This window comes from Colobus angolensis, unplaced genomic scaffold, assembly GCF_000951035.1.
Source record: "Colobus angolensis palliatus isolate OR3802 unplaced genomic scaffold, Cang.pa_1.0 Scaffold512, whole genome shotgun sequence".
Lineage (NCBI taxonomy): Eukaryota > Metazoa > Chordata > Mammalia > Primates > Cercopithecidae > Colobus > Colobus angolensis.
In genome coordinates, this window is record NW_012118622.1 from 369133 (window position 1) to 383585 (window position 14453).

Below are 14453 nucleotides of genomic sequence, written 5' to 3' on the forward strand. Positions count from 1 at the left end.
GTTAAAAAGAAAAACTGTAGTACACCTGTTACCAGATTGAACCACTGTTCATTATCTTTGAGTATTTATAATCCACTGGTAGACTGGACTGGACCCTGAATTCTTTTAGTTTTTCCAATGCAATTTTCTCCCCTGAAATCATGAAGAACAAGAATAGCTCTGTTGCTGAAGCTATATAAGCTTGGACAGTGGGTGCAGGACAGTGGGTGCAGCCAACAAGTGAGAGCGGAAGCAGGGTGCGGCATCTCCTCACTTGGAAAGTGCAAGGGGGAAGGGAATTCTCTTTCTTAGCCAAGGGAAACCGTGACAAACAGCACCTGGAAAATCAGGTGACTCTTTACGACACTTTACCAAGGATCTTAGCAAATGGCACAACAGGAGATCATATCTCGGGCAATGCTCAGAGGATCACTGACCCACTGACTCCCTAATTGGTAGCACAGCAGTCTGAGATCTAACTGCAAGGCAGCAGCGAGGCTGGGGGAGGGGCGCCCACCATTGCTGATGTTGAAGTAGCTAAACAAAGTGGCCAGGAAGCTTGAACTGGGTAGAGCCCAACGCAGCTCAAGGAGGCCTGCCTGCCTCCGTAGACTGCACCTCTGGGGACAGGGCATAGCCAAACAAAAGGCAGCAGAAACCTCTGCTGATGCAAATGTTCCTGTCTGATAGCTTTGAAGAGAGTAGTCGTTCTCCCAGCACAGACTTTTGGATCTGAGAACAGACAGACTGCCTGCTCAAGTGGGTCCCGGGACCCTGAGTAGCCTAACTGGGAGACATACCCACTAGGGACAGACTGACACCCCACAGCTCACAGGGCCGGGTACACGTCTGAGATGAAGCTTCCATAGGAACGATCAGAGAGCAACATTGGCTGTTCAGCAATATTCAGTCTTCTGCAGCTTCTGCTGCTGATACCCAGGCAAACAGGGTCTGGAGTGGACCTCAAGCAAACTCTAACAGACCTGCAGCTGAGGGTCCTGACCGTTAGAAGGAAAACTAACAAACAGAAAGGACATCCACACCAAAATCCCATCTGTACGTCATCATCATCAAAGATCAAAGGCAGATAAAACCACAAAGATTGGGAAAAGCAGTGCAGAAAAGCTGAAAATTCTAAAAATCAGAGTGCCCTCCCCCTCCAAAGGAACACAACTCCTTGAGAGCAATGGAATAAAGCTGGACAAAGGATAACTTTGACAAGTTGAGAGAAGAAGGCTTCAGACAATCAAACGTCTCAGAGCTAAAGGAGGAAGTACGAACCCAGCGCAAAGAAACTAAAAACATTGCAAAGAGATTTGACAAATGGATAACTAGAATAACCAATATAGAGAAGTCCTTAAATGACCTGATAGAAATGAAAACCATGAGATGAGAACTACAAGACAAATTCACAAGCTTCAGTAACCAACTCGATCAACTGGAAGAAAGGGTATCAGTGATTGAAGATCAAATGAATGAAATAAAGCAAGAAGAGAAGTTCAGAGAATAAAGAGTAAATGGAAATGAAAAAAGCCTCTGGGAAATTTGGGACTATGTGACAAGTCCAAATCTACGTCTGATTGATGTACCTGAAAGTGACTAGGAGAATGGAACAACTTGGAAAACAGTCTGCAGGATATTATCCAGGAGAACTTCCCCAATGTAGGAAGGCAGGCCAACATTCAAATTCAGGAAACACAGAGAATGCCACAAAGATACTCCTCGAGAAGAGCAACTCCAAGACACATAATTGTCAGATTCACCAAAGTTGAAATGAAGGAAAAAATGTTAAGGGCAGCCAGAGAGAAAGGTCGAGTTACCCACAAAGGGAAGCCATCAGACTAACAGTAGATCTCTCGGCAGAAACTCTACAAGCCAGTAGAGAGTGGGGGCCAATATTCAACATTCTTAAAGGAAAGAATTTTCATCCCAGAATTTCATATCCAGGTAAACTAAGCTTCATAAGTGAAGGAGAAATAAAATCCTTTACAGACAAGCAAATGCTGAGAGGTTTTTTCACCCACAGGCCTGCCTTACAAGAGCTCCTGAAGGAAGCACTAAACATAAAAAGGAACAGGTACCAGTCACTGCAAAAACATGACAAATTGTAAAGACCATCGATGCTAGGAAGAAACTGCATCAATTAACGATGAAAACAACCAGCTAACATCGTAATGAAAGGATCAAGTTCCCACATAACAATATTAACCTTAAATGTAAATGGACTAAATGCTCCAATTACAAGACAAAGATTGACAAATTGGATAAAAAGTCAACATCCATCAGCATGCTGTATTCAGGAGACCCAGCTCACATACAGAGACACACATAGGCTCAAAATAAAGGGATGGAGGATTTCCAAGCAAATGGAAAACAAAAAAAAGCAAGAGTTGCAATCCTAGTCTCTGATAAAACAGACTTTAAACCATCAAAGGTCAAAAGATACAAAGAAGGCCCTTACATAATGGTAAAGGGATCAATTCAACAGGAAGAATGAACTATCCTAAATATATATGCACCCAATACAGGAGCACACAGATGCATAAAGCAAGTCATTAGAGACGTACAAAGAGACTTATACTCCCACAAAATAATAATGGGAGATTTTAACGCCCCACTGTCAGCATTAGACAGATCAACTAGACAGAAAGTTAACAAGGATATCCAGGAATTGAACTCAACTCTGCACCAAGAGGACCTAGTAGATATCAACAGAACTCTCTACCACAAATCAACAGAATATACATTCTTCTCAGCACCACGTCACACTTATTCCAAAATTGACCACATAATTGGAAGTAAAGCACTCCTCAGCAAATGTAAAAGAACAGAAATTATAACAAACTGTCTCACAGACCACAGTGCAATCAAACTAGAACTCAGGATGAAGACACTCACTCAAAACCACAAAACTACATGGAAACTGAATGACCTGCTCCTGAATGACTACTGGGTACATAACGAAATGAAAACAGAAATAAAGATGTTCTTTGAAACCAGTGAGAACAAAGACACAACATACCAGAATCTCTGGGACACATGTAAAGCAGTGTGTAGAGGAAAATTTAGAGCACTAAATGCCCACAAGAGAAAGTAGAAAAGCTTCAAAACTGACACCCTAATGTCACATCACAATTAAGAGAACTAGAAAAACAAGAGCAAACACATCCAAAAGCTAGTAGAGGGCAAGTAATAACTAAGATCACAGCAGAACTGAAGGAGATACAGACACAAAAAAAACCTTCAAAAAATCAATGAATCCAGGACCTGGTTTTTTGAAAAGATCAACAAAATTGATAGACCGCTAGCAAGACTAATTAGGAAGAAAAGAGAGAAGAATCAAATAGACACAATAAAAAAAGATAAATGGGATATCACCATTGACCCCACAGAAATACAAACCACTGTCACAGAATACTATAAACACCATTACGAAAATAAAATAGAAAACCTGGAATAAATGGATAAATTCCTGGACACATACACTCTCCCAAGACTAAATCAGGAAGAAGCTGAGTCCCTCAACAGACCAATAACAGGCTCTGAAATTGAAGCAATAATTAATAGCCTACCAACCAAAACAAATCCAGGAGCAGACGGATTCACAGCTGAATTCTACCAGAGGTACAAAGAGGAGCTGGTAAAATTCAGTCTGAAACGATTCCAATCAATAAAAAGAGGGAATCCCCCCTAACTCATTTTATGAGGCCAACATTATCCTGATACCAAAGCCTGGCAGAGACACAATGAAAAAAAGAGAATTTCAGGCCAATATCCCTGATGAACATTGATGAAAAAATATTCAATAAAATACTGGCAAACGGAATTCAACAGCACATCAAAAAGCTTATCCACCATGATCAAGTGGGCTTCATCCCTGGGATGCAAGGCTGGTTCAACAGATGAAAATCAATAAATATAATCCAGCATATAAACAGACCCAAAGACAAAAACCACATGATTATCTCAATAGATGCAGAAAAAGCCTTTGACAAAATTCAACAGCCCTTCTTGCTAAAAACTCTCAATAAATTTGGTATTGATTGAATGTATCACAAAATAATAACAGCTATTTATGACAAACCCACAGCCAATATCATACTAAATGGGCAAAAACTGGAAGCATTCCCCTTGAAAACTGGAACAAGACAGGGATGCCCTCTCTCACCAATCCTATTCAACATAGTGTTGGAAGTTCTGGTCAGGGCAATCAGGCAAGAGAAAGAAAAAAAGGGTATTCAATTAGGAGAAGAGGAAGTCAAATTGTCCCTGTCTGCAGATGACATGATTGTATATTTAGAAAACCCCATCATCTCAGCCCAAAATCTACTAAAGCTGATAAGCACCTTCAGCAGAGTCTCAGGATACAAAATCAATGTGCAAAAATCACAAGGATTCTTATACACGAACAGACAAACAGAGGGTGAAATCATGAATGAACTGCCATTTACAATTGCTTCAAAGAGAATAAAATACCTGGGAATCCAACTTACAAGGGATGTGAAGGACCTCTTCAAGGAGAATGACAAACCACTGTTCAATGAAATAAAAGTGGACACAAACAAATGGAAGAACGTTCCATGCTCATGGATAGGAAGACTCAATATTGTGAAAATGGCCATACTTCCCAAGGTAATTTAGAGATTCAAGATGTTCCCCATTTAGCTACCAATGACTTTCTTCACACAACTGGAGAAAACTACTTAAAAGTTCATATGGAACCACAAAAAAGCCCTCATTTCCAAGACTATCCTAAACCAAAAGAACACAGCTGGAGGCATCACACTACCTCACTTCAAACTATACTACAATGCTACAGTAACAAAAACAGCATGGTACCGGTACCAAAACAGAGATATAGACCAATGGAACAGAAAAGAGCCCTCAGAAATAATACCACAAATCTACAACCAACTGATCTTTGACAAACCTGATAAAAACAAGAAATGGGGAAAGGATTCCCGATTTAATAAATGGTGCTGGGAAAACTGGCTAGCCATAAGTAGAAAGCTGAAACTGGATCCCTTCCATACACCTTACACAAAAATTAATTCAAGATGGATTAAACACATAAATGTTAGACCTAAAACCATAAAAACCCAAGAAGAAAACCTAGGCAATACCATTCAGGATATAGGCATGGGCAAGGACTACATGTCTAAAACACCAAAAACAATGGCAACAAAAGCCAAAATTGACAAATGGGATCTAATTAAACTAAAGAGCTTCTGCATAGCAAAAGAAACTACCATCAGCATCAACAGGAAACCTACAGAATGGGATAAAATTTTTGAAATCTACTCATCTGACAAAGGGCTGATATCCAGAACCTACAAAGAACTCAAACAAATTTACAAGAAAAAAACAAACAATGCCATCAAAAAGTGGGCAAAGGATATTAACAGACACTTCTCAAAAGAAGACATTTATGCTGCCAACAGATACATGAAAAAATGCTCATCATCACTTGCCATCAGAGAAATGCAAATCAAAACCCCAATGAGATATCATCTCACACCAGTTAGAATGGCGATCATGAAAAAGTCAGGAAACAACAGGTGCTGGGGAGGATGTGGAGAAATAGGAACACTTTTACACTGTTGGTGGGACTGCAAACTCGTTTAACCATTGTGGAAGAGAGTATGGTGATTCCTCAAGGATCTAGAACTAGAAATACCATTTCACCCAGCCATCCCATTTCTGGGTATGTATCCAAAGGATTTTAAATCATGCTGCTATAAAGACACATGCACATGTGTGTTCATTGCGGCACTATTCACAATAGCAAAGACTTGGAACCAACCCAAATGTCCATCAGTGACAGATTGGATTAAGAAAATGTGGCACATATACACCATGGAATATTATGCAGCCATAATAAAGGATGAGTTCATGTCCTTCATAAGGACATGGATGCAGCTGGAAACCGTCATTCTCAGCAAACTACCGCAAGAACAGAAAATCAAACACTGCATGTTCTCAGTCACAGGTGGGAATTGTACAATGAGAACACTTGGACACAGGAAGGGGAACATCACACACCTTAGTCTATTGTCGGGTCAGGGGGAGGCAGGAGGGATAGCATTAGTAGATTACCTAAAGTAAATGACGAGTTATTAGGTGCAGCACACCAACATGGCACATGTATACACATGTAACAAACCTGCACATTGTGCACACGTACCCTAGAACATAAAGTATAAAAAAAAATTTTAAAGACAAAGGAAATTGAAAAAAAAGGAAAGAAAAGAAATGATGGAAGCTCAAAATTATGGTTATTGAGATTCATGTTAATGCTTTAAGTTTTGGTCATATTCTCACCTAAGTGAGAGTACAAACACTCCAAAATAGAGCCACACATGCTAAATGTTATATACTCCCACTGAAATTTTAACGTAACAGATAGCTCTCAAAACAGATCGTATTTTTCTGTAAAAAGACAATTCCAGTCTACCTGAGTGAGCATAATAAGGAAGTCCCCTCTGCTTTAACTTTTACCAAAAAAAAAGTGACCTGAAGTACCCTGATGTTAACCAATAAATTTATTTCTAGGGCCTTGTTTATTGATTCGCATTTGACAAAACCCACTGTTTTGTCATTGTATTGCCGAGGAGGAGTTATCACTGTATCTACAGAGGGAGAGCTGCCCCAACTCATAAATCACAAGTAAAAGCCGATTACATCTATAATAAAATTAGTTGTAATTTTGTCTTGTCACACATGTTCACAGCAAGCAATGGCCAGTGGAGTCTCTCAGGCTGCATGATTCTCACCCTGACCCTCCTTCCTTTCTCTTTCACTTACAAGGACCTTTATGATGACACTGGGGGCCATCCAGATAATCCAAAATAAATTTTCCATCTCAAGATACTCAACTTCATCATCATTGAACAGTGTTTTTGCTAAGAAAAGTAAATGCACGTGTTCCAAGAGTTAGGATGTGGATTTTATTTATTTATTTTATTTTCTGCGACAGAGTTTCACTGATGTTGCCCCGGCTGGAGTGCAGTGGGGTGATCTCGGCTCACTGCAACCTCCACCTCCCAGGTTCAAATGATTCTCCTTCCTCAGACTCCCAAGTAGCTGGGATTACAGGTATCCACCACCACGCCCAGCTAATTTTTGCATTTTCAGTAGAAACAGGGTTTCACCATATTGATCAGGCTGCTCTCGAACTCCTGACATCATGATTTGCCCGTCTCGGCCTCTCAAAGTGCTGGGATTATACACGTAAGCCACCGCACACAGCCCGGCTGTGGACACTTTTAAGAGGCCATTAATCTGCCTCATACAGGTCACTATCATTAACGTTACCCACAACAAAAATATGTTTTGCCTTCTTTCCATGTCTCACTTTTCTGTCTGCACAAACCACAGTGAAATATACTAGCTCTGCTATGAAGTGGCTGGATGACCTTAGGGCACTCCTTTGACCTCCCTCAGCATCTTTCCTCATCTGCAGTGTAAAGCTGACTCTTACTGCATCAGAAAATGACAGTGGAAGAGTAAATTGACATGTGTAAGACATTAGTCACAGAGCCTGGTACCTGATGAGCCCTCGGTAAACATTCCTTTCAGTCCTTTCCTTTCACCATCCCATTTTCTTGCCCTCACCCATCTTCTCCTTCAACTCCTTTCTCTTCAGTAACTTTCTGAGTCTAACCTGCCAGTTAAAGAAGCCACACTACCCATTCTCTCATGACTGTGATGGTGTGTTCTTGTGATAGAGTCTGCTATCCACTCAAGGCAATGAGTATTATTTATATAGAGAGGTCTGTTTGCAACAAGAAATCCTTTTTATGTTTGCACAAAATGTATACACGATTTCTCATAACTTACATATACCAGTATCAATTCAACCTGTTATTTCATACATGCACTTCATTATTTTATTCTTCAGTCTTTCTCTGTACACCTTAAAAGTTAGGACAGTATAAAAACAAAAATAATGGCCTGGGTCGGAAGAGGGTAAACCTTTAGCAAGGTGAAATGTTTTCTTTTTCAAGATGAATGCTATCTGCAAGGCAGCCCTGAAGCCCATTTCTGGGTTTGGCTTACATCAAAGCCATTCAACTCTAATACACATTCTTAGATTCCCAGGAGATAATGATTGTCACGGAAGCTACACCCAGTCTGAGCATTCCTACTGTTGGGTAAAGGAAAGTTTACAGAATGTTGTGTAGGAGTACTCCTTCTAAATTCTTCTACTTCTGGAAGTTAAGCTTCCCCACTAACAAGCTTTATCTCCAGCTGGCCTGCCTGGACCCTGACTGGAAAGTACCTGCACACTCTGGACGGCCAGGGTGGCACTTTTGCCTATTCCCATAATTATAATAGCTCACAGACTGATGCAGCACTCACCATGCACCAGGCACTATCCTAAGAGCTTTTCATGTAGCTACAGTCCTGACAAAAAGTCCTAAGAGCCACCATCTCCATTTATACAGATTAAAAAACAAACAAACAAAAAAAACTGTGGCAGAGAAGTATGTGCCCACTGTCACCTAACTCCATAATTTAACCTCATCCTCCACTTCATCTGGCAAGAGGATACTCTAAGATTTACAAGGTCTCCTGAATGACATCCACCTTCAAAAATGATTTTTGTGCCATTTACTTTCAGGATTTGACAGCCAGCATTTTGTTTTCTGTCTCATCATTCACTTACACACATGTTCCCTAACACTACACTCACAAATGCACAGCCCTGCATAAAAGCTAGCTTTTAGAAACTTCAATCTTTTTTGGAAAAAAGAAAGGCCAGGTTCCAAGTCTCACTAAAGATCATTTCTTATTTTATTGTCAACTATTTACATGGCCATTTTCTGGAGATAAAAAAGTGCACTAGAAACAGAAAATGTAAAGAGAAGAAAGTAGGAGGAGGGTGAGTTTCTAGATAGACACACAGGGAAAAGGTTCCAAATTCAGAAAAATTCATAAAGTGCACCCAGGGAGTGTGGCTTTGAGTGATGACAGTGCCACTTGTCACGTTCCATGGCTTTTGACCTCTTACTTCCTTCTCAACCTGCCCTTCCTGGTCTTGCTTTCTTAGACCAATACAAACAACCTGGGAGCTGGGGTCAGACCAGAGCACACAGCACTGAGTGGTAAGGTTGGGAAAGGCAGAAATGGAAGAAGAGTGCTTGACTCATGAAAACCTGACTCACCTAGGTACACACTAGGCAGGCAACAGATTATTGAAGGGCTTTCCAGGACTCATGGTGGTTATCCAGAATGACTGACTGAGGCAAGGGTCTTGAACATTCAAGTTTTAGTGAGCCAGAGCTTGACGCTGCATCCTGGGAAAACATGAGTTTCAAAAAACCCCGGTGGCTTGTGTTCCCTCTGAAGAGGTTTCAGGAGGCTTAGAATTTATACATTTGATTAAAAGAGAGAAGGCAGGTAGGAAGAGGTGGAGTGGGCAGGAAAACAATTGATCTAATCTTGTCTTTCTTCTGTGCCTCAGAAAATAAATACTATCAGAATGAGAGTTAAAATACTTCAGTTTAAGGGCTAGATTTTGATTGCTCACCTAAAGTTACAATCAGCATGTCTTTCTTTTACAAAGAAAAATACATCTTGAAAGGTTTGAAGTCAAGAAAAAACAATTTGTTCAGGCATTCATTCGGAGATGCCTGAGATCTTTGACTGTCCTCCTGTTTACCTGTTCTTTTTTCACTTCTTCTTTTTTTTTTCTTTTTTTTTTAAGAGACACAATCTTGCTCTGTCACCTAGACTAGAGTGTACTCACTGCAGCCTTGAACTCCTGGACTGAAGAGGTCCTCCCACTTTAGCCTCCAAAGTGTCTGAGATTATAGGCGTGCACCACTGCACCTGGCTAATTTGATTTATTTTGTTTTGGAAAGATGTGGTCTCCCTTTGTTGCTTAGGCTGGTCTTAAACTCCTGGTTTCAAGTGGTCCTCCTGCCTTGGACTCTCAGGCTGAGATTACAGGCCTGTGCAAGCAAACCTGGTGCCACAATTCTTCAAAAGTTCTCAGAGAAAGCATTGTAGAGGACCCCTGAGGCTGTATGTTTCATCTGATCCTACATGACTAGGAAGGCTCATTGTTAAGAAATCATGTCCTATGGATAAGGGATGAAGACAAATCAGAAAAAGGGAAAGGGAAGTCACAGTAACAAAGGGAGAGTATAGTCTTGGAACCTTATTAAAGTCACATAACTGCTGTTTCAATTAGAGCAATTTGTTTGGCAAACATCGCTCTAACTCTGTCAGTTGTGTGTTGACTCACCTGTAATGTCTGGAGCAGTCTATAGGCTAGGTTTCCTAGAGTTTCTGAAGCACCTTCCAATTGCAATGGCAATCTGACACAATTTTCTGAATTGCAGTCTGAACCCAGTGTTCATGTGTACCTTTTGTGTAATATACTCATCAGCAGGCACAAGGGTTGTCTATGTATAAATTGCTATGATTTCTCCAGAGGTTTACATAAGTCGTCTAGTTTCAGCTTGCAAAGTTTAATCTACACATCTGAAAAAAATGCTAATACCCAGAATCTACAAGAAACTTAAACAAATTTACAAGAAAAAAAAAAACCATCAAAAAGTGGGCAAAGCAGATGAACAGACACTTCTCAAAATAAGACGTTTGTGTGACCAACAAACATATGAAAAAAAGGTCATCATCACTGGTCATTAGAGACATGCAAATCAAAACCACAGTGAGATACCATCTCACACCAGTTAGAGTGGTGATCATTAAAAGGTCAGGAAACAACAGATGCTGGAGAGGATATGGAGAAATAGGAATGCTTTTCTCTGCAGCTGGAGAGGATATGGAGAAACAGCAGCTTTCACACTGCTGGTGGGAGTGTAAATTAGTTCAACCATTGTGAAAGACAGTGTAGTGATTCCTCAAGGATCTAGAAGAAGAAATACCATTTGACCCAATAATCCCATTACAGGGTATATATACAAAAGATTAAAGATCATTCGACTATAAAGACACATGCACACATATGTTTATTGTGACACTATTCACAATAGCAAAGAATTGAAACCAACCGAAATGCCTATCAATGATAGACTGAATAAAGAAAACGTGGTCCATATACACCATGGAATTTGATGAAGCCATAATAAAGGATGAGTTCATGTCCTTTGCAGGGACATGGATGAAGCTGGAAACCATCATTCTCAGCAAACTAACACAGGAACAGAAAACCAAACACCACATGTTCTCACTCATAAGTGGGAGTTGAACAATGAGAACACGTGGACACAGGGAGGGGAACATCATACACTTGGGCCTGTTGAGGGGTGCGGGGCTAGGGGAGGGATAGCATTAGGAGAAATACCTAATGTAGATGACGGGCTAATGGGTGCAGCAAAACACCATGGCACGTGTATACCTATGTAACAAACCTGCAGGTTCTGCACATGTATCCCAGAACTTAAAAGTGCAATCTTAAAAAAAGATACAAATTTTCAAACCAATCCCAATGATCTTTTCCCCCACCTCAACAAAATAAAATATGTACTCTCAGGAATAGGTTTAGGAAAGCAAAAGGCTCTTGTTGCCACTGCCCTATCCAAGCAATAAGACTTGGGATGACAAAAGGCCATGATAGATGGGACTTCTTATGACAAGCCCTCCTGGGAGCTTAATACATTTGTAAAACCAAAGAAAAAAATAAAAACCCTCAGGTTCTCAGCCATGTTAAGGCTGGTCAACTAATGTGACTCAAAAATGATTCCTCCTCCTGATAGTGGAGACCAAGGGTGAGTGCTCTGACTCCGTCACAAATCAAGCCCTCAAGGACATATGACAAGATGAGAGAAAAGTTTATCCAGTACCTCCCTTTATGAACAACACTGAAAGAAAGAGATAAAGGAAAAGACTATTCCTGGGAGGAAATAGGTTAAGCAATCAAAATATTCATACCCCAACATCGCTAAAAGGTACACCAGAATTACTACACCAGGACTAGTCGAACACAAATCTTCTCCCATTGTTCAAAATTTGGTGGAGGAAACAGTGATTTTTATCCTCCAACTTGAAACAATGCACAGAAAGAAGCCAGGAAACTTGAGACTAATACATTTTTACCCTTTAGCTGGCTGATTACTTTTCTGCATTTCTGCATGTCCAAAACGAGGTTATGGCAGTAAATCAGGTTTTAGTGGTAATACAGGTCATGGGAGAAAGAAAGGAAGTTCAGTTAGCAAAGCTGGTTTTGTGTCAGTGACACCTTACAGGTAGCAGCCCTCAGAGAAAAATCAATGCTAAATTTTTTTACCTTTAAAGTATCAGATTCAGTCCATTTCTCTCAGATCCAGATAAGGGAAGACATGCCTGCATTAATAGTGATTCTCTATGATGTAGATTTTTTCCACAAAAGGCAACTGTGCAGGGCCACTTCTATTTGCTGGCCCTCTGACAGACACGTCAAAATTTGTCAAAGGAATATATCGTGGCTTAAAAATATTTTTATTTTCTTCAACTAACTGGTGTTTCTAGAAGTGGAATTGGATGTTCTGCAGTTACAGAACTTTAGCCAATTTAAGGCCTGCTTCACCATAATGTAGAGCTCCTGTTAGATTTGGATTTGACCAAGTGGAAGGATTTTGGACATTAGACAGGGGGAAGAGTTGGTCAAATCCAAAGGAAGAATGAAAAAAACCAAAACCACAAATAGCAATTGCACTATTTACATACTGTTGAACACTCTAAGCATAAGGAAGGTTACAATGAAGTTGTAATAAGCCTTATCCTGCAGCTACCAAATTCTAAAACAAAGCCCTAAACCAGCTCCTTAGTTGAGCAGGCCAAGCTGTAGCCTGCTCTCCATTGTGACAGGAGCATGAAACTCATGTTCCTTTTAGGAAGTGAGCAAAGCTCCCTGAGGAGAGGAGTTCCATGAAAAAACAAAACTCATATCTCAAACAAAAAAATTGGAGAAAGCAGGGACCTCAAGAAAAACTACAATCCAATTCTCCAAAAGTCACACAATTGGTCAGAACTAAAGCTCTATAGATGGTACTTAGCATCGACAATAGAAGAAGCCCTGCAGGTCAAAGGTTCTAAACTCCATTAAGAGGATCCCTTCATGGTTGGTAAAATGTTAACTAAATTGAGTGCCTGATTTAAGTTTCTGAATCAATTGAGGTTTATTGGACCAGAGCTTGAGGGCATACCCTGGAAAAACACAAGTTGTAGAAACCCTCTATTGCCTGTTATGTTTTTGAGGAGGTTTTCAGGATGCCTGGCATTTATATGTGTTCTCGAAGGAGGGAAGACAGGTAGGAAGAGACAAGTAGGGGGAAGAATATTTGGTCTCATCTTGTCTTTATTCTGTACATGGAAAGAAAAAGCATTATCAGTGTAAAATCTAACAGACTTCATTTTTAGGAGCTAGACTTAGATTGCATAACTCAAGTTACAATTGATGTGACCTTGTTTTATGAGAGAATGTACATCTGAAGATGAAGATGAAAATGAAGAGGAAAAAACCTGCTATGCCCTGGGGACCTTTATGTTTGTACCTCATATAATGCTCACAATGACCCTTTAATCAGTTACTATTATCCCTCTATCCCAAAATATTAGTGAAATTGTCCGTTATCTCAGAGCCCATTAACGGTGGAACCAGGACTCAGACTCACATATGTTTGAATCTAAAACTCATGCTTCCAGCAAAAGAAACTATCAACGAGTGAACAGACAACCTAAGAAATGAGAGAAAATATTTAGAAACTATGCATCTGACAAAGGTCTGATATCCAGTATCTATACGATACTTATAACATGCTGGCAAAGTTGCAGAGAAAATGGAATGCTTGTACACTGTTTGTGGTAGTGTCAATTAGTTCAACCATTGTGGAAAGCAGTGTGACAATTCCTCAAAGAGCTAAAAACAGAACTACCATTTGACTCAGCAGTCTCATTACTGGTTATATACCCAGAGGAATATAAATCATTCTACCATAAAGACACATGCACACAAATTTTCATTGCAGCATTATTTGCTATAGAAAAGACATAGAATCAACCTAATGTCAATCAATGGAACCTGGATTTTTTTTTAATGTGGTATATATACACCATGGAATGCTATGCATCCATAAAAAAAATGAGACCTTGACTATTGCAGGAACATAAATGAAGCTAGAGGATAATATCCTTAGCAAACTAATGCAAGAACAAAAAATTAAATATTGTATGTATAAGTTGGCACTAAATAATGAGAACACATGGACCAGATGGGAGCAACACACATCAGGACCCACTAGAGGGTGGAGGGTGGGAGACAAAAAAAAGAGAAGAAGGAATAGGAACAGCTCCAGTCTCCAACTCCCAGCGAGAAGGACACAGAAGACCAGTGATTTCTGCATTTTCAACTGAGGTACTGGGGTCATCTCACTAGTGAGTGCCAGACAATCAGTGCTGCTCAGTTGTTGCAGCCCGACCAGCGAGAGCTGAAGCAGGGTGAGGCATCACCTCACCTGGGAAGC

The 14453-nt window shown here is 40.2% G+C and overlaps 1 protein-coding gene across 2 annotated transcripts in view; it reads left to right on the forward strand.

Moving 5' to 3' along the window:
* Positions 1–14453, forward strand: part of LOC105525018 (pregnancy-specific beta-1-glycoprotein 2-like) — a 73422-nt gene that overhangs the window by 19233 nt on the left and 39736 nt on the right. Inside the window, exon 6 of one of the 2 annotated variants that reach the window (XM_011960537.1) lies at positions 2779–2782. In XM_011960537.1, the coding sequence (XP_011815927.1) occupies positions 2779–2781 (3 nt within the window). In that variant the 3' untranslated portion in view covers position 2782. Of the gene's footprint in view, positions 1–82; positions 189–2778; positions 2783–14453 lie in introns of those variants that run through there. The other variant, XM_011960538.1, reaches the window with a different exon arrangement.